Below are 17,166 nucleotides of genomic sequence, written 5' to 3'. Positions count from 1 at the left end.
GTGGCAACGCTATTGGCCAAAGCTTCCCTGTCATTACGTGCCTTACTACGCAATGGTATCAGACAGCAGGCACGCCTCGGCCTCGATCAAACACGGTGAACCAGAGAATCAGACAGAGGCGACCTGAGCCGGGACATCCGGAATAGATGCCCTCAATCGCTGCGACCTTTTCTTTGCCCGTCGCTTAGCAGTGCTCTGCTAGACAGAATAGCACGTCCATCTCGTCCATCAACCACGGTGGTCGACGCCCATCCATCTTATCCCTTCCCCAGCCTGCCTCGCCGCCACCATGTTGTCAAAAAAGAGCGACGATAAGCACTTGCCCCTCCCTGCCACGGAGTCGCGTATCCCAGAGGAGAGCCATGGTCGGAGGCATCGCAAAAGGGTGCTGGCACTCTTCCTGGGACTTATGCTCGTGTCGTACATGCTCCTCACTCCTGCTGCATATCCTGCCATCGGTCGCGGCCGCCACTCGTCGCAGCGCCTGTCTCACAAGACCATCGACGAGCGCGTGAACGAGATCTTGAGGAAGACGCCGCTGATAGACGGTCACAACGACTTTGCCATATACATACGGTACAAGTATGAGAACCATATAAATGACAAGGGCTTCAGGGAGGGCTTTGAGTCCTCGGGTTTGCCCCTGCATGTGGACCGGCCCAGGCTCCGCGCCGGCAAGAATGGTGGTGCCTTCTGGAGCGTCTTTGTTCCATGCCCTGATAACGGGACCGACTTTTCGGACCAGAACTACGCGACAAGTAAGATATCCCCGAATGTCACGTGCTTGCCTTCTGATGCGACGCGTATGCTAACTCTGATCTCACATAGGCGTCCAGGCTACTCTGCAGCAGATAGATGTCGTCACCCGTCTAACTGAGGCCTATCCGGGCGACTTCTCGTCCGTGTTGGTGAACAGCAGCGATGCGCTGGCAGCCTTCAAGCAAGGAAAACTCATCTCGCCCATGGGTATTGAGGGCTTGCACCAGATCGGCAACTCGGTCGCGAACTTGCGCCGTTTCCACTCCATGGGTGTCCGGTACGCGACCCTGACGCACAACTGCCACAACCGTTACGCCGACGCCGCCCTCCTCGAGTCGCCTCTGAGGGTCGCCGAGCCGCGGTGGAACGGCGTCAGCCCCGAAGGCCGGCGCGTCGTCGCCGAGATGAACCGCCTGGGCCTCATTGTTGATCTCTCGCACGTCAGCGAGGCAACCATGGTGGACGTGCTGGGCGGGGGCCAGGGCGGCTGGGAGGGGTCGCGGGCGCCCGTCATCTTCAGTCACAGCAGCGCGCACGCGCTGTGCCCACACCCGCGCAACGTCAAGGACTCAGTCCTGCGTCTCGTCAAGCGCCGCGACTCGCTCGTCATGGTCAACTTCTCGCCCGACTTTGTCTCGTGCACGGCAGCCAAGGATGGTAGCGGCAACAACGGGCTGCCAGACTTTTACCCGGCTAACTCGACGCTGGCGCACGTGGCCGACCACATCATGCACATCGGCGACTTGATCGGGTTCGACCACGTCGGGCTCGGTAGCGACTTTGACGGCATCCAGACGACGCCCCGCGGACTCGAGGACGTGTCAAAGTTCCCGGATCTCGTCTCGGAACTGCTCCGTCGCGGCGTCAGCGACGAGGACGCCGCAAAGGTCGTCGGCGGGAACCTGCTCCGCGTCTGGCGCGAGGTCGACGCCGCCGCCCAGCGCTTGCAGGCCGAGGGGGAGCTGCCACTCGAGGACGATTTGTCGCCCGCTTTGGGGTCGTCGGGTGCTGCAGCCAAATTTGTGGACGTCTAGGACGCGTATTGCGTCGAAGTGTGTTTTTGGATATTTGCAAATAGGCAACATTCGTTTACGATAGATTTCCAGGCAGAAATTGCCGCTTCTTGTTCCAGTAGATGCCCGTCTCTTGCGGTTCAAGCCTAAATCTAGTAAACGTATCCGGTGCTGTGAGTATACTCCCGTCTCAACGCCCGACCGCAACATTGCGCGGCTCGTCAGCTCCAACGACCCGTCCACCAGACAGAAAATCGTACAGCCAACCAGCTCAACGCGTGTTCCTTGCTTCTCGTGAACTTGGAGGCCCCCGTGTTCCCTCCTGAACCCGCCGCCGCATCATACCCGCCTTTCGACAAAGTTGAACTTGATGGCGTTCGCGTTCTGGTTCCTGGTGCGCTGGCCGCGGACGGGCAGGTTCATGGCGTGGCGGCGACCGCGGTAGGTGCCCATGTCCCTGAGGCGCTTGATGTTGTCGAGCACGAGCTTCTTGGCGTCCGTCTCGATGGTCATGGTGGAGAGCTCGGCCGTGAGGGCCGTGACGGTCTTTGGCGGCAGCGTGCCGACCTTGGCCATCGGGTGGATGCAGTACTTTGCCAGGATGCGCGCCGACTTTTGCGGTCCCAGGGCGTAGAAGGACTCGAGGGCTTTCTACGGGTCGGGGAAAGAGCTCGTGGTTAGGAAGGGGGCGTCGATCGGGGAGGTCGGGCTCGGGGAGGATGCTGCTGCTGCTGCTGCGGCTGCGGCTGGCTCACCTTGACGAGCTTCTGCTCGTTGAAGTTGACCCCCAGAATGAGCACCATCTTGTCTAGATCTCAGATGGCGTGGCCACACGTCGCTATCTTGTCATGGCTCGATTGCCGGTATGGACCTTGAGGAGAGGTTTTTGGTTGTGGTTTCCGGCTCGTGATGCGCGCACTCAATTCGACCGACTCGATTTCGTGCCACAAATCCATTGGTGGGGCAGAGGAGTGGTGGGGTGCGCGCCACGAGCGACGCACTGTGACGCACCTCTGCGGCCTGCGAGGACTGCCCTCCTAGACACTGAAAATTATTTCCGAGAGAAATTGAGAGGAGGAGAGAGTAATGTATGGTGAAATGAAAGAAATACATATAAATACATAAAGTACAACAACCACTAGACGCTGCTGCGCAGCTGGACTAGACAGCAGGATATAGTATGAAGCCTAGGAAACTGCTGCCCATATCAGACGACTTCTCCTCCGAGGACGAGTATGTCGACCAGCTCCTGCACTTCGTCGCCAACACCGAGATCTTCCAGATCCTCTGCGGCGGCGTGCACGTCCTGGATTTCTTCACCTCGGAGCCGGGCTTCTACTACGCCGCCATCCCGCAGGAATGGCAGGCCTTCCTCCTCCAGTGCGAGCCCATGGCCCTGCTCGACCTGCTTATGCGCGACGACCTCGACTCCCTGCCGACTGCGGACGGCGAGAGCGGTAGCAGCAGCAGCAGCAGCAGCAGCAGCCCCTACGGCGACATGGCCCCGCCCCAAAGCCTCGTCCAGTACATCCGGGACATACGGCAGCTCTCGCTGCGGCGGGACCTGCCGCCGGAGCGCGCGGCCGCGGTGTCGACGCTGCCCCGCAACATCGCCATCGGCATGAAGCCCAAGAAGGCGCACGAGGTGGCCAGCTTTGCCGACTACGTGGACCGGCTCGCGCGCGACCACTGCGGCGGCGGCGGCACAGACGACGAGAACGACGGGCAGGGCGTGACGCACCTGGTGGACTTTGGGTCCGGGCAAAACTACCTGGGCCGCACGCTGGCGTCGGAGCCGTACAACCGGGCCATGATCGCGGTCGAGGGCCGCGAGGAGAACATCAGCGGCGCGCGCGCGCTCGACATGCTCGCGGGCGTGGTGGAGAAGGAGAAGGTGATGCGCAACAAGAAGGCCTACATGCAGTGGCTCGACAGCAGAAGCGGCGGCGGCGGCGGCGGCATGAGCGACAAGTTCAAGCGCCGCCTCGCCCAGGGGCCCGTCGTGTCGCCCGAGGAGATGGCGAGGGCCGACTTGCGGTCGCGTCGCGAAATCGCGTCCGAGCACCCCGCCCCAGGCCAGGGCAGGGGCCGCATCCACTACGTGGCCGGCAGGCTGGAGGATGGGGACCTGTCCGAGGTACTGAGCAAGGTGCGGATCAGCATGAATGGTGGTGGTGGTGGTGGTGGTTGTTGTGGTGCCAAGTCGCGCGGCGGTGACGAGGCTGCCGACGGCGGCTGCGTTTGTGAGGAAAAGGGGCGACAGCAGCCAGGAGACGACGAGGCTTCGGAAGGGCAGATGCAGCAGTATGGCAAGCGAGAGACGGACCAGAAAGAGGACGAGCAGGCGGACCTGAGGCTGCTGGCCGTGTCGATACACTCGTGCGGCAACCTCTCGCACCACGGCATCCGGTCCATGCTGTTGAACCCGCCCATCAAGGCCGTCGCCATCGTCGGGTGCTGCTACAACCTGATGACGGAGCGCCTGGGCCCGCCGACGGTGAAGCCGCCGTTCGCGCGGCCGACCCTCGACAGCATCAACGGCCGGGTGCGGCGCGAGTCGGAGCGGCGCGACCCGCACGGCTTCCCCATGAGCCGGCGGCTGGCGACGTACGGCGGCGTCGACAGCGGCGACAACAACGGGGTGCGGCTCAACATCACGGCGCGCATGATGGCGTGCCAGGCGCCGCAGAACTGGACCGAGGAGGAGAGCCAGTCCTTCTTCTACCGCCACTTCTACCGCGCCGTCCTCCAGCGCATCCTGCTGGACCGCGGCGCCATCGACAAGGTCTACTACCACGAAGGGGAGGGCGACGGGCCCGCGTCGGGCGGCCGCGCCTGGCGCGAGACGGCCTTCAACGTCAGCACCAACCCCGTCATCATCGGGTCGCTGCGCAAGCGGTGCTACGAGTCGCTGAACGCCTACGTGCGCGGCGCCGTGGACAAGCTGACGACCGCTGCGACGGCGACGACGGCGACGACGACGACGACGGGAGCGACCACCAACAGAGAAGAAAACGACGGCGAGTACGCGGCGCGCGTCAGGGAAAAGGTGGCGGGCATCACGGACGACGAGATCGAGGGCTACGAGGCGCGGTTCGGGCACCGCAAGCGCGAGCTGAGCTCCGTGTGGAGCCTCATGGCCTTCAGCGCGTGCGTGGTCGAGTCGCTCATCGTCACGGACCGCTGGCTGTTCCTGCGCGAGCACGGCGACGTGGTGCGCGACTGCTGGGTCGAGCCCGTCTTTGACTACAGGCTCAGCCCGCGCAACCTGGTCGTCGTCGGCATCAAGAGGTAGCCAGCCCACTAACTGCCTTTGTCTATCTGCACAATCACGCAGCACAACGCAGGTCGACACGTGGGCGGGGGTAAGCTAGTACATGGATGTGGCATGGTTTAGACATGGACGGACGGCCGGCAGTTGGGTCGCTCGGCCGCTTGAATAGAGCGAGTGCTACCCTTCTGTATCCCGGAAAATGCAGCGTCTACCGAGAGAGAGAGAGAGGCCCCTGGCTATCGTGATGCCGGCTAGCGCAAAGGTGGCGTCAAAGCACAACACCACCCAACTACCGGCCAAGGCTGTGAGCGGCTAACCCGCCGCTTTCCGGGCATACGAGGCGGACGCGTCCAGTTCACGGATGGGGGCTTACTGGCGCGCGGCTGTCGTCGGCATGCTGTGAGAGAATGACAGATGGTGAAGGCGTGGAGCGGGCGACAGCAGAGCGCCGCGGGTGTGTGTGGTACCTGTATCGGTAGCTCTCAAGTCCCCCCCATCACTCGGGCCGGCGTAACGGTGGCTACGGTAGCACTGTACCCACCCGCCCGACAATCCGGCCTACCTCGGGGCAGCGTAGTCGGCATCGGGCGATGGATGGACGACCAGGACGCCCCCCCGCGTCTTCGTCAGCCTCTCGCCCGCATGTCATGTCACCTGCGTCATCACACGACTTGGCCACTATTTTCATCACCTTCTTTGCCTGCTGCGATATGATTTGCTCGTCATGCTCCTTCGCTCAGTGCCCACCCGGTAGCTGGAAATAGCGGCGCGCGCTAGGGAAAAAAGCAAGGTGTGGCGCTCTTCGTCATGTGATGTCTAGAGTGAGATGTGACAGAAGAGCCATCCAGCTCTGGGCACACACATGTGGTTGCGGGTTGGAGGGCGTGGAATCGAGATTCGTGGCAGAAGTTGTTCGCCTACAGCCCAGCCCATCGTGTTATTCCCGACGGAGGTTGTATCCGCCATGAAGGCAAGCCTGCCGGCAAGTACGTGTATAGATATGTATGCAGGCCGGCCGGCCGGCCGGTGGTGGACAGCGCGCGGGGCAAAAGTACTATGCGTCGCGCGCAACTTGCTGCCCTTGCGTGGATGAGGGGTACATGCGTCTCAAAAGGCACCAATAGAAGATGCTTTGGGGGTTGCGGGGAGGGAGGGATGCACGGGTTGCATGTGTAGAACAAAACTGCTCCCCCCCCCAAAAGGTGGTGGGAGTTTGGGGTGGGATGGGATATGGTGCGGCATCTGTCAGACATGCGTTGCGGCAACGGCAAGTCTGTGGGGTGAGGCTGGATTCTTTTTTTTTTCGTTTCTTGTTGTTCTGCGCTACTTACGCATCAGGCCGTGACATGTTCGGCAGGCGCCGGCCGAAAGGTCATCACACAGGTGGCAATCCGTCACATTCAGAGCATGTCCCGCGTCTGGACAGCCCTCCCACGGCGGGGTGTCGCCATTCGGAGCAAAAAGGTCAGCTGTCGTGTCCAAGGCCTAGTGTCGGGTTAGAGGGAAGTGGGGGAACGGGCTCGACACTATCAAAGTTACCTATCAACGACCAAGCAAGGGGCGGCAAGATAAGTGTGCATACGACATAGCCGCTGTGGATTTCCCGACTATCCTGGCCCACCGTTCTGGGAACCCCTTCCTGGGCTTGCACGTGGACCTTTTTTGCATGCGTCAAAAGAGATTGATGCCGCCATTCGCAGGGTTATAGCGTGCCAGAGCCGTACCCACTCAGTCGTCTTGGCTCCTTTTCTTACCCTCATTTCGGTCGAGACAGGTCTGGCCGTCGGGCGTCCATTTTAACTTTGCCATCTGAAGCAGGGCGCCCATTGGAGGAAACCACTCCTACTCTTTTTTTCTTCCCCCGTTGGAACTCCCTGGCACCACCCCGGCCTTTGCTGTGTGACGACGAGAAACGGACACCGGTTGAAGAGCTGCATGACACAGCAACACACCAGGCGGACGGGGTGGGAGGGCTTCCACGCCTTATCACATCTCTCGTCACTAAGCCGATGCGGCCAAGCGGAGGTCGAAAAAAGTATAACCCCCCACGTCCCACACGGCGAGAGAATGCTTGCCGTGATGGTGCATTTGCCTTGCCGCCGTGTAAAAATAAAGACGGTAGGCAGGTGCACTAGTAGGTACCAACCTGTGTACCCATGCATGGGAGAGAGAGGCTAGCTGGCGGCCCCAGACTCCAAGGAGTGGTGTGCGTCCACGGCCGAAAGGGTGTCGCCAGCGTCGAATCCCAGGCCGCCGCTGTCCCCTCTTTCGCCTAGCCCAATCGTAGTCGGCGACCCCCTTCTCTTCTCCAGCTTCGGTGCCGATGATGATGGATTTTGTTCTTCTTCTGGGGAAGCTAGTCCTCTCTGCCCTTGCTCTCCATTCCTTCGTGCGTCAGTCACCACTAGTGCCACGCTATTCTGCCAACCAACCTCCCCAATGCAAATCAGAATAATACGCCAGACCCTCAACTAGTTAGCTCGTGGGTTGGGTACCTGACCTGCGCTCTTGCGGCTACATATATCACTTGTCGACGTTGCTTTTTGTCTTCAACGACGGTCGAATCGCAATCCCTCGCTTGGCTGCCATCAAACCATACCATCCGCCCATCAACCAACTATAATTTTCCCCCTCGCCCAGCCAGCCGCGTCGTTCGTCTCGAAATTGCCTATTTAAAGTTCGAGACCTCGATCCCCACAAACCCCGCGATGGCATCATAACACGCGTAAAAACAAAGAACGCCGAGCGGGTTGGGAGGAGCGACGCAAAAAAAAAAACAACATCAAATAGAACAAAGCCGTCAAAGGGACACCTTCTTTCGGATGCAAGCACATGGTCGATAGGCCGCCTGCAGCTTTCTGAGACCCCCTCCAAATTCGAGTCCGTCCCGTCGCCATTTTTCCGGTTGCGGCGTCTCCCACGAGTCAAATCCCAAGGGCAAAACAGCCAGCGCCAACGCCATATCCCGGAAACCATTACGGACAGAAGGAGGAGGACGAGAAAAAAAAGGTTACGGCGGCCCAGCCCTTATCTGGATTTCCCCACATCCGGGTCTTGCTCTCTGACTGGGTCTCCCGGGTTTTTTGCTATTGATTTCGCTAGTGCAGGTGGCGGCACGAGACCTGGGCTCCCCCGTGCTTGGGAATCTACGGCTACCACATCACTCGGGGTCATTGTCTCCTCGGGTGCGGTTGGGGCACATACAGAGAACTTCTAGTTCGTCACCGTCGGGAGGAATCACCGCCACCATGAACGCCCAGGTTTCGTTCCTTGTAAGTTGCGGCCCTGTTGGGTCAGTCGACGCAGGAAATCCAAGACAAAGCCAACTGACAAGCCTCTCAAACCACCCCCCACAGGACGGCGAGCTCAGCCTCATCCACATCCCGCTGGACCTCTACTCGTCCCTGCTCCAGCCAATCCTGCAGGTCCTCCTGCCGCAGCGCGAGAGCCTCTGGCCGGGCAACCGCGCGCGGCTCCCCGACGACGCGGCCCCGGCGCCCGACGGGGTGCTGGGGCGGGACCACCGGCACGGGTTCCTCAACGTGAGCGTGACGCCCGTCGAGTGCTCCGTCGTGTGCCACGCGTCGTGGGTGGCGGCCGTGTTCGAGCCGGCCATCGGGCGGCTCCTCCCCCGCGAGGCGGCGCGCCGCGTGTCGGTGTCGCGCGACCGATACGTGGCGCTGTGCGTCATCAACGCCGGCATGGACGCCGGCTGCCGCGTCGTCGACCTGTCGTCGCCCCTGGCCCTGGCCGGCATCCCCATCTTCTTCATCACCACCTACTACAGCGACTTCATCCTGGTGCCGAGCAAGGACCGCCGCTCCGTCGTCGCCGCCCTGCTGGCGGGCGGCTTCGAGTTCAGCTCTGGGAGCGACTCGTCCTTTGTGTCGCCGCTGGCCGCGCGCGGCGGTGGCGGCGGAGGGGGGCTCCAGACGGCGCCGCACTCGCGCGCGGGAAGCAGCAGCAGTAGGAGCGGCAGCAGCGGCAGCAGCGGCGGCGTCGGCCACGGGCGGCCGTTCAAGCTGGAGCCCGGGTCGCCGGTGCCGCACGACGCGGAGGAGTTGCAGGCGCGCACATTTGACCTTCTGCGACGCCGCCGCGTCGAGCCCCGCGTCGACCCGGACCTGCACCTCATCCACTGCTCGGGCCACGAGACGTCGACGCGCCAGCTGGCGGGGGAGATCTCGGTCGGGCTGATGAACAGGCCGTCGCTGAACCGACTGAACACGGGCCCCAAAGGATCAGGGGGAGGCGGGCTTGGCGGGGGAGGGGACGGCGGTGGTGGAGGCGGCGGCGGCGGCGGCGGCGGTGCCAGGTTTGGCCAGAACGGCGGCGGCCATAATGGCCACGACTACCACCAGCACAGCCAGCAGCCGCAGCAGCAACAACAACAAACGCACACGTGGGCCGACGCGGTGGACACACGGCTGTACGCATGTCTCGTGGCGGCCCTGGCGTCGCGGCCGCGGTTCCTATCGGTGACGCTGGCGCAGGACGACCCGCCGTCGCTGCTGCTGGACAAGACGCTGCTGCCGCTCTTTGGCGACTCGGTCATGGGCTACACCGAGGGCGACCTGGTGCCCATCTTCCTGGACCTGGCGGCCCTGCCGTTCGAGGCCACGGGCATCGTGTCGGGCGTCGCCGGCCGCGTCGTGCGCGAGATGGTCGGCGAGGACGAGGCCGAGGCGGCGCGCCGCGAGCAGGCGCTCAACTCGCCGCTGCTGCCCGAGCTGTCGTACCTGTCGACGGCCCGGGCCGGCGCCGTGATCCTGCCGCGCGAGCAGTCCGAGAAGGCGCTCGAGATATTGAGGCCGCTGCTGGTGAAGAAGTAGGTGGTGGGTGTCTAGTAAGGGCGCGCGGGGGAAAATTGACTCTGAAATCATTCAATATCCAAGGCGTGGGAAAAGCAGCAAGTCAATGTCGGAAGAAGAGATGGGATATAGCCCATGGCGCTAGAAAATAGATGCCGTTGAGTGCGCCACAATCTTGGATATGTAAATGCCGAGAACAAGAATCAAAACAGGAGCCCAGGGGTTTGGAGACTTGACTGCGAGACTGCCCATTGTAGCATATAGGTAGGTAGCCAGCGTGTTTCAAGGCCCACCGAGCATCCCAAAGACGCCTGATTGCTGCCTCACGCCCTCACTTGTGCCCCTTTTTCTTGGCCGCGCCGGACTCGGGCACCAGCCCGGCCCTGACAAAGACGTCCCTGGCGGCCTGGTTGATGACGGCGAAGCGGCGGGGGCCCAGCTTCTTGCCGCCGTACCACCTCGACACGACCACCATGACGTCCCACAGGTCCATGAGCTGCATGAGGTGCAGCAGCCGGCCCCCCGCGGCCTGCTCGCCGTCGTCGTCGCAGTCCTGGAACGTCGTGCCGGTGCCGCCCGCGCCCCGGATCCGCCACGCCGTCATGTTGTGCGTCGCCGCCCGCGCCTGTCGGTCCGTCGCCAGCAGGTGCGCCACGAAGGACGCCGCCTGCGCCGGCGACGTGACGCGCGCGCACCGCGCGATGAAGGTCGACCGCATCTCCACGATCGGGTCCGACGTCACCCACGGCGGCGGCTCCAACAGTGCTGCTGCTGTTGGCGGTGGTGATGGCGGCGCTTCTGGCCCGCGCTGTGCTGGTGCGCGCCGTTCTTCCTCGTGGCCGCCGTCATTGTCGCCGTCCTCCTCCTCCTCCTCCTCGGCGGCGGCTGCTGCGGCGATGGCGGCATCCTCGTCCTCGCGCAGCCGGGCCAGCTCCTCGAGCGCGTCAAACAGGCAGACGGCGCCCGGCTGGTATGCGGCGCCCAGGGCCTGGCGGAACAGCGCGAGATGGCGGGCGGCGGCGCCCGGGGCCCGGCCGCCCGAGCTGTGGGTCCCCAGCACCGCGGGGGGCTCGTCCGGGTACGACGCGGGGAGGCGCAGGCGCAGGGACGGCCTGTCTTCTGCTGCCGGCGCTGTGGATGAGGAGGGTAGGTCGCCGTCGCCGTTGCTGTTGCCACCGGGGAGTTGGAGGATGTAGATGTCCGGGTCGCCCGAGGGCGAGAGCGTGCCGTCGCCGTAGATGGAGTTGAGGGCTTCGACCTCGTCTTGCAGCTCTTCTGACATTTTTGTCTTGAGCTGAGTATTGCGACAAGTATGGCTACTTAGTCCCCCTTGTTTGGGCCTTGAGCGCGAAAGCTTCGTGTTTGTTCCGGCCTTGCCGGGAATTTGCGGGGAGGTTAGAATTTTCAGTGAAGCCGTGTGAGTTTGTTTGTTGGTGAGTCGCAAAAGCACAAAATCCTACATGTGCCTACCCGTTGCCCATCACCGCCCATGCAGACATGACGCGACCCCTCGCTTGGGCAGGCGGCCATGATAGAAATGGAAATTTTGGGGCTTCAACCGTTGGGCAGTCTTTTTCTAAATAACTGATGCAAACACATTGTAAAATATCAAGGCTTCGGAACCATCCTCATCATCGCTCATCTCATACACGCAAATTGACTTTTCGAATTTCCGAACCCCAATGTTCGGACATGGATAGTCATGGCTTTGCCTGCTGCCTGCCCATCCACTGATGCTTCTGGCTCCAGCAGATACATATGCAGCAAGCCGAAAACCCAAAGGGGTCGGTAAGGCTGCACGGGAAATGGGATGAGCAATCAGATAGACTATGAAAGAAAAGAAAAATCTTCACGGTAGACTGTTTGCTTGCACTCGGAGCGACAATAATACACCTCTCGTTTGGCAGTTTGGGGGCCATCGCTGAGTGTCCTTTTTGGTCCTGTTTAAGTGACAGTCTCGAAATCTTGATGTTCTCCTTGCCACCACCACCGAATCCCACCACAGAATTTCCCCGCGCCAACCCCAACGCCAACCTCGATGGCCGAGACCCGCGTCGATCTGTCCGTAGCGCAAACAAACATGGGCGATAACACCGCGGAGAGCGGCAATTCCGCTGCTGGGCAGGAATCGTATTCGGCCTTCTTCTATGGTGAGGCGCTACAGACATCGTCTGGTCACACTCCTTGCTTATGCTCAATATCGCGCACAGAGATGTCACAGCGGCCAAGTCCCGGCTCTGCCGCGTTGCTTGGGCCCCGATCCGATCAAGGTATCTGACAAGTCTTTTTGAACTCAGGAACCTTGGTACAAACCCCCTCCAAGCCAGTCAACCACCTTCACTACTAGCGGGCGAGCGGCGGCAAACCTTGCCGTCGCCAACTCCATGCCGCTTTAGGCATCTCCGCTGCGACCGTGCGTCTCTAGCATGTCCAACCACCTTTTTCTAACCCAAACAACCGGATGGGGCGAATAAACAGATGGCGCCCGAGGTCTTCTTCACCGTCTGCTTCCGGCTCAGCAACCCGCCGGCCGAGGTGCGCGACAAGTACCGGTTCCGCCCGGCCGTGCTGCCCGGCTACTGCCGGCACCGGGTGCAGCACGCCGACTACCCGGGCGTGGTCGCCGACGCCGCCACGCCCGGCCGCGAGGTCCGCGGCGCCTTCGTCGACGGCCTGACGGCCGAGAACGTGGCCAAGCTCGACTACTTCGAGGGCAGCGAGTACACGCGCCGCACCGTCCGCGTCCGCCTGCTGGACGTCGACGACGGCAGCGGCGGCGCAGAGGTCGAGACGCAGACTTATGTCTACAGGTTCAAGGATAACCTCGACGATGAGGAGTGGGACTTTGACGAGTTCCGCAGGGACAAGCTTAGGCAGTGGGTGAGGGAGGACTACGTTTTTGCTGGTAAGTCTTGGGCGGCTGATGGTGAGGGCGAGGGTGTGTCTGTGTGTGTGTGGTGGGCATCGCGGCCATTTGTTTCACTACCAGTCCATCCCTCCACCCACCCCTACAAAAACCCCAACCACCCCCGGCCTTTGCGTCTTTTCCCCCAAAAGCAGGGGCTCGTCTCGACTTGTTTGTCCGACCGCCGCCGTTCATGAAAATCCCTCTTGCTGAAAAAGTGCTCATCTTATGATTCCACCCAATTAGACTGCGATCCCGACCACCCGGCCACGGTCGCGACGGAGGACGGAGATGAGGCAAAGCAGAGCTAGGGAGAAGAGTCGGTTTTCACCCCATTCACCAAAAGGAGGCTGGGATGAGGGCGGCGAGGCGCTCGAGCTGTGTGACGGTGCCGTGTGCTACCCATCTCCGACGACACTAGGAGGGGCACCGAGACACTTCCCCCAAATGCAGAGGCTCTGGGCGGCGGCGCCATGTCTTCTGTGGGTGATGAGGGAATAAAAGACAAAAACCGAGTCACCAAATCGGAAAACCTGCCTCGATCCCGGGAGATGTAGCAGAGGAGAGCACGGGCATCATGTGGAAATAGAGGTGGAGTTATCAAAGGGAGGCAACACTGGGAAGATGCGAAGAGGCAAACGAGGTGGCGTCGACCCCAGAAAGCGCCGCTAGAGTCGGATTATGACAATAGACAAATTCGACCTATAGTCGGCAAGGCTCAAGTTCAACCTGACAAGCGGAGAGTGGACACGATGCCGTGATGCCGTGATGGTGGACAGAGGGGTCACAGTGTGCGTGCAAGGCACCAAGCAAGAACCGCCGAGCAGGTCGGCGCTTTGTTGGGAAAGTCCTGGTTGGCCATGGGCGCCATGCGTGAAAAAAAGGACAAGCTTTTTCGTTTCGAAACGCTCTGTCCTTCCCGCGCGCGTTCGCGACGGACTAACAACCGCCGATGGGCCGCCACCCGTTTCCCACCCTGTGGTGTTATTTTTTTTTTGTCTCCGTGGAGGTGCATGAACAAAGACGCAGGAGGCAGTCATATCGACCAGCATCCCGACGACCGCCTCACTTGACTCGAGACACCCAGTGGCCCGGGCGCGCGCGCTTGCGCGCATGGCTAGCATGGATGCCAGTTCTCTATAGGCAGATTTTGACAGCTGACTTGTGGTCGGGGCCAGGTAGGGTTGCGTCTGTGGGGGTGTGCGTGCATGGTTTCTGCCCTTCCCATTGCTCTGGATTTTTTGTCTTTTTGATCCGATCTTCTTGGAAGAACACAGGCAAAAAACTCTCAAGGGTCGCCCCCTCGTGTCGTTCCCCTGTCCCATGCTCTCGGACTGAGGGGGATGGTGGCCCTCACAAGGTGGAGAAGAATTCATGCGAGCTGCTCGCCTCTAGGCTGGGTCCCTCCCTCGCGACGCCACACCACGGAACCCGTCGCTACCGGCTCTCCTTCTTTCTCGTCTGCGGTGTGGCACACGCGTGTTGCGCAGCCGACAGCTTTCGACCCTGTGGCGATCACGGTATGCCCGCGCGGGAGGGAACGGGTGAACAGTTCTGCCCTGCTGCGCCACCCTTTGGAGCGATGACGCTGGTTCGCAGAGAGCTCGGGGACAAAGGCGCAAGAGCGAGTTGTCCAGGCCTGGGTTGGACTCCACCTCGTAATCTATCCGAGTTCATGCTTGATGAACTTGAGCCGTTAGGCCGCCGCTGACCCCATCTGCCCTCGTGTTGAAGGCTGCCTCCCCGTTCCTACCTTCCCCCCGGTCCACGCCACCAACCTCAGCCGAGGCTGGTCTGGATCGGGGCATTTACCGGAAAAATACAGCCGGGAATTGCTGGGAGGATGAAAAGAAGGATTCGAGGAACTTGATTGCTCGCAGTCCCCTGCTCGACAAGCTGGTTCATCACCCCAAGACCACTAGTTTATCAAAACCCAGCCATGGGGAAACACGCCACATAGGCATGGCTGGACGAATGGCTGGAAGGCAGATGCCCAGATGGGATCAACGCCGGCGCCCTGGCGAAACATTTTCCATCGTGTGGCAACGGCGAGGAAACAAGATTGCGGGAGGTGATTGTGTGTTTTGGAAACGTGTTTGTCTGCTGTTGCTTATTTGTCTAGACCATCGGACGAGCAGCACAGACAAGGCGATTGGCCGGGAGCGTTTGGTTCCTGAGGCTTGGTGCTGAGGAGGCTTCCTACTCGCCAGACGACATCAGATCAGCGCAGCAAAAAAAAAACGTGTGCTGGTCTGCAATGTTGGAACCCACTGCAACCACAACCAGCAAAGAAGAAAAAACAACCCCCCTGCGGCTGCAAAAAGAGGCGGGAGAGAAAGCAGGGCAGGTCGAGAGGGGATTGGCTGCAGGGGGCGGCCATGTGAAACTCTAGCCCTGGTTTCAACCGCTGCGCAGGCAAAATTCCCAAGAGCCGCCCATTGGCCCGCCCGATCGCCCATCTGGGTCCCGCGGCTGCTACCCTTTGGCTCCCGCGTGCCGCCCGTGCCTTTTTGGCGCGCACGTCCAGCTGAGTGCTGCGGTGGTGGGGGAAAAAAGAAAAGTGCGTGCGTCGACCTGACAAGAGTCAGAGTGGAGGCCAGCTGGTCGAACCCCGCTACGACTTGAGGCCGTGCGCGAGAAAAAAAAAGTGGGGTTGACGTGGTTGGGCTGAGCGGCAGTTGCTTCGCCTGCTCCCCCCCAGCGTAGACGTGCGTGCGCAGCCTCCATGTGCTGCTAGCTAGCCGGCTGGAGAAATGGCCGCCGTCAAGGTGGCCTGCACGCCTTGCGACTCGATGTGACGGTGACATAGATTTGCAGCCCGGTGCTAGTGGCGACTCAAGGAGACCCAGCGAGGGCAAATGCCAGCAAGCGCCTGGCGAGCTGGCCCGGGCAGTGACGACGACGGCGACGACAACAGCAGCCAGGCGGTCCTTTTGTCAACAAGACAGGACATCCTGGCCTAATCATAGGCGCAACGGAACAAAAGTGCCGGAACCCAACCCCTCTCATGAATCTGGATGCTACCAGCTGGGCAGCAGCACACGCAATGTTAAAACAGAACAAGCATGCGGAGGCGAGGGGTGCGTCGACTGTTTTAGAAGCCATCCACAAAGATCCGCCAACTCGCTGCAAAGCTGCGGCGTCAGCGTTGCAGGCAGGACAGCACAGAAAGGGCACAGCAGACACGGGCAGAATCAGGCACAAACAAAACAACCGGGCATACAGCAGCTAGTCGTGCCGCATTCCTCCGGCCAGGCTGGCAGCGGACTGGTGGCAGATGCGAACAGCCTGATCTGAACGAGAGGATGACGCCGAAAAAAAATCAGACTGCAGTGCGCAGGTAAGCAATCCGATGTGGGTGGTGGATCCGGTGGAGTTGGGATGGTGGGGATCCATTTATTCCAACGTTCGTTTATTTCAGGGGATTACCCCTGAGGGGCTGCATGCCCCCTGTCTCCCTGTCCATCGAGCGGCTGGGGATTGCCGACGCCGACGTTGATGCGATGTGTGAGATGCTGTTCGGTGGGGAAGGAAAATGGAACGAAAAAAAGTCGCCCGGCTGCGAGGAGGCGCGCGCAAATGCCTGCACGCCAGCGCTGTCTGCCTGCCCCAGCGCCATCGGTGGGGCCGACCAGAGAAAGGACGTAGGCAGCCCGACAGAAGGCCACCGGCATGAGGCACGTGCCGGCAGCTGCCTGTTGCCGCCCTGCCCGATTGGGTCTCTTTTTTTTTTCCTTGCCTGGTCGCTCGACGCTCACGTCACTGGCCTTGGCATGGAATACAGCTGGAATCAGGTCGACCTGGCCGACGGCCTTGCATTGCAGGCTCCAGAGGGCTGCGAATTGTTCCTAGGGGCTGGTACCGTCGAATTGAGCCTCTCGTACGCGTATCCAAAACATTGTTGGGGTTGTCTCACTAGGAATGTGTGTGTGGTTGGGGGACTTTTGACCCACGACGCCGTTTACACCCCCAAAATACAGCGCTACGCTAAGGCCGACTACACCGAGAATGCTGTTGCGAAAAGGGAGGCTGAACTTTGAACTGAACCATGATCGTCGCAGAGTGCGCGCCAACGCGGCCTCCGGCACATCCTTTCTTTTTTCCTTCCGCCTTCCATCTTTTCCCGCTTCCCACTTTTCCCTTTGCTTTCGTCGTATTTGCCCCCTATCCCCTGCACCGAGGTGCGGGAGTTTGTTCCTGCATGGCTCGTCGCCCAGGCTCTAGATCTGGCCTAGAATAGGCCCGTAAGTCAGTCACACACTGCACGACGTGCGCCGTATTCCCCTTTTCTCTCGTCCCTTCGTATACCTGCCGTCAGCATGGAGCCGCGAGGGGCCGTGATGGTGTGCCTGTGTGTCCGCATTCTCTAGGCTCGAGAGTTCATCCATCCACGGCCCCTCCTTG

The 17,166-nt window shown here is 61.1% G+C and overlaps 8 protein-coding genes across 9 annotated transcripts; 5 read left to right on the top strand and 3 right to left on the bottom strand.

Moving 5' to 3' along the window:
* Positions 1–28: 28 nt before the first annotated feature.
* Positions 29–1,950, top strand: GGTG_12561 (dipeptidase 1). Its single transcript, XM_009230462.1, has 2 exons — positions 29–758; positions 829–1,950. Exons 1-2 carry the CDS (start codon positions 290–292, stop codon positions 1,791–1,793), a joined length of 1,434 nt encoding a protein of 477 aa, XP_009228726.1. The 5' UTR covers positions 29–289; the 3' UTR covers positions 1,794–1,950.
* Positions 1,724–2,747, bottom strand: GGTG_12560 (hypothetical protein). The gene is made up of 2 exons (XM_009230461.1): positions 2,528–2,747; positions 1,724–2,423 (listed from the first exon to the last, which is right to left on the bottom strand). The coding sequence occupies exons 1-2, from the start codon at positions 2,573–2,575 to the stop codon at positions 2,112–2,114; spliced, it is 360 nt and encodes a 119-aa protein (XP_009228725.1). The 5' UTR covers positions 2,576–2,747; the 3' UTR covers positions 1,724–2,111.
* A 79-nt stretch (positions 2,748–2,826) lies between these two features.
* GGTG_12559 (hypothetical protein) lies at positions 2,827–5,884 on the top strand. Its single transcript, XM_009230460.1, has one exon. It carries the CDS (start codon positions 2,953–2,955, stop codon positions 5,065–5,067), a length of 2,115 nt encoding a protein of 704 aa, XP_009228724.1. The 5' UTR covers positions 2,827–2,952; the 3' UTR covers positions 5,068–5,884.
* Positions 5,885–6,257: 373 nt separating this feature from the next.
* On the bottom strand, positions 6,258–6,873 carry GGTG_12558 (hypothetical protein; the record flags this gene model as incomplete). The annotated part of the gene is made up of 3 exons (XM_009230459.1): positions 6,258–6,515; positions 6,629–6,690; positions 6,801–6,873. 3 exons carry the CDS (start codon positions 6,871–6,873, stop codon positions 6,447–6,449), a joined length of 204 nt encoding a protein of 67 aa, XP_009228723.1. The 3' UTR covers positions 6,258–6,446.
* A 697-nt stretch (positions 6,874–7,570) lies between these two features.
* On the top strand, positions 7,571–10,087 carry GGTG_12557 (hypothetical protein). The gene is made up of 2 exons (XM_009230458.1): positions 7,571–8,318; positions 8,403–10,087. Exons 1-2 carry the CDS (start codon positions 8,295–8,297, stop codon positions 9,876–9,878), a joined length of 1,500 nt encoding a protein of 499 aa, XP_009228722.1. The 5' UTR covers positions 7,571–8,294; the 3' UTR covers positions 9,879–10,087.
* GGTG_12556 (impact family protein) lies at positions 9,449–11,354 on the bottom strand. The gene has a single exon (XM_009230457.1). The coding sequence runs from the start codon at positions 11,137–11,139 to the stop codon at positions 10,189–10,191; it is 951 nt and encodes a 316-aa protein (XP_009228721.1). The 5' UTR covers positions 11,140–11,354; the 3' UTR covers positions 9,449–10,188.
* Positions 11,355–11,659: 305 nt separating this feature from the next.
* GGTG_12555 lies at positions 11,660–13,497 on the top strand. 2 transcript variants are annotated; one of them, XM_009230455.1, is made up of 4 exons: positions 11,660–12,007; positions 12,155–12,162; positions 12,336–12,762; positions 13,009–13,497. In XM_009230455.1, exons 1-4 carry the CDS (start codon positions 11,896–11,898, stop codon positions 13,071–13,073), a joined length of 612 nt encoding a protein of 203 aa, XP_009228719.1. In that variant the 5' UTR covers positions 11,660–11,895; the 3' UTR covers positions 13,074–13,497. The 2 variants fall into 2 exon arrangements, with proteins under 2 accessions (XP_009228719.1, XP_009228720.1); XM_009230456.1 differs by having other exon boundaries at positions 12,155–12,762.
* Positions 13,498–16,205: 2,708 nt separating this feature from the next.
* Positions 16,206–16,924, top strand: GGTG_12554 (hypothetical protein; the record flags this gene model as incomplete). The annotated part of the gene is made up of 2 exons (XM_009230454.1): positions 16,206–16,685; positions 16,743–16,924. 2 exons carry the CDS (start codon positions 16,206–16,208, stop codon positions 16,800–16,802), a joined length of 540 nt encoding a protein of 179 aa, XP_009228718.1. The 3' UTR covers positions 16,803–16,924.
* Between the last annotated feature and the right edge of the window lie 242 nt (positions 16,925–17,166).

This window comes from Gaeumannomyces tritici (assembly GCF_000145635.1).
Source record: "Gaeumannomyces tritici R3-111a-1 unplaced genomic scaffold supercont2.9, whole genome shotgun sequence".
Taxonomy (NCBI): Eukaryota; Fungi; Ascomycota; class Sordariomycetes; order Magnaporthales; family Magnaporthaceae; genus Gaeumannomyces; species Gaeumannomyces tritici.
Note: the sequence above shows the minus strand (reverse complement) of the source record. Positions and strands in the feature narration are given on the sequence as shown.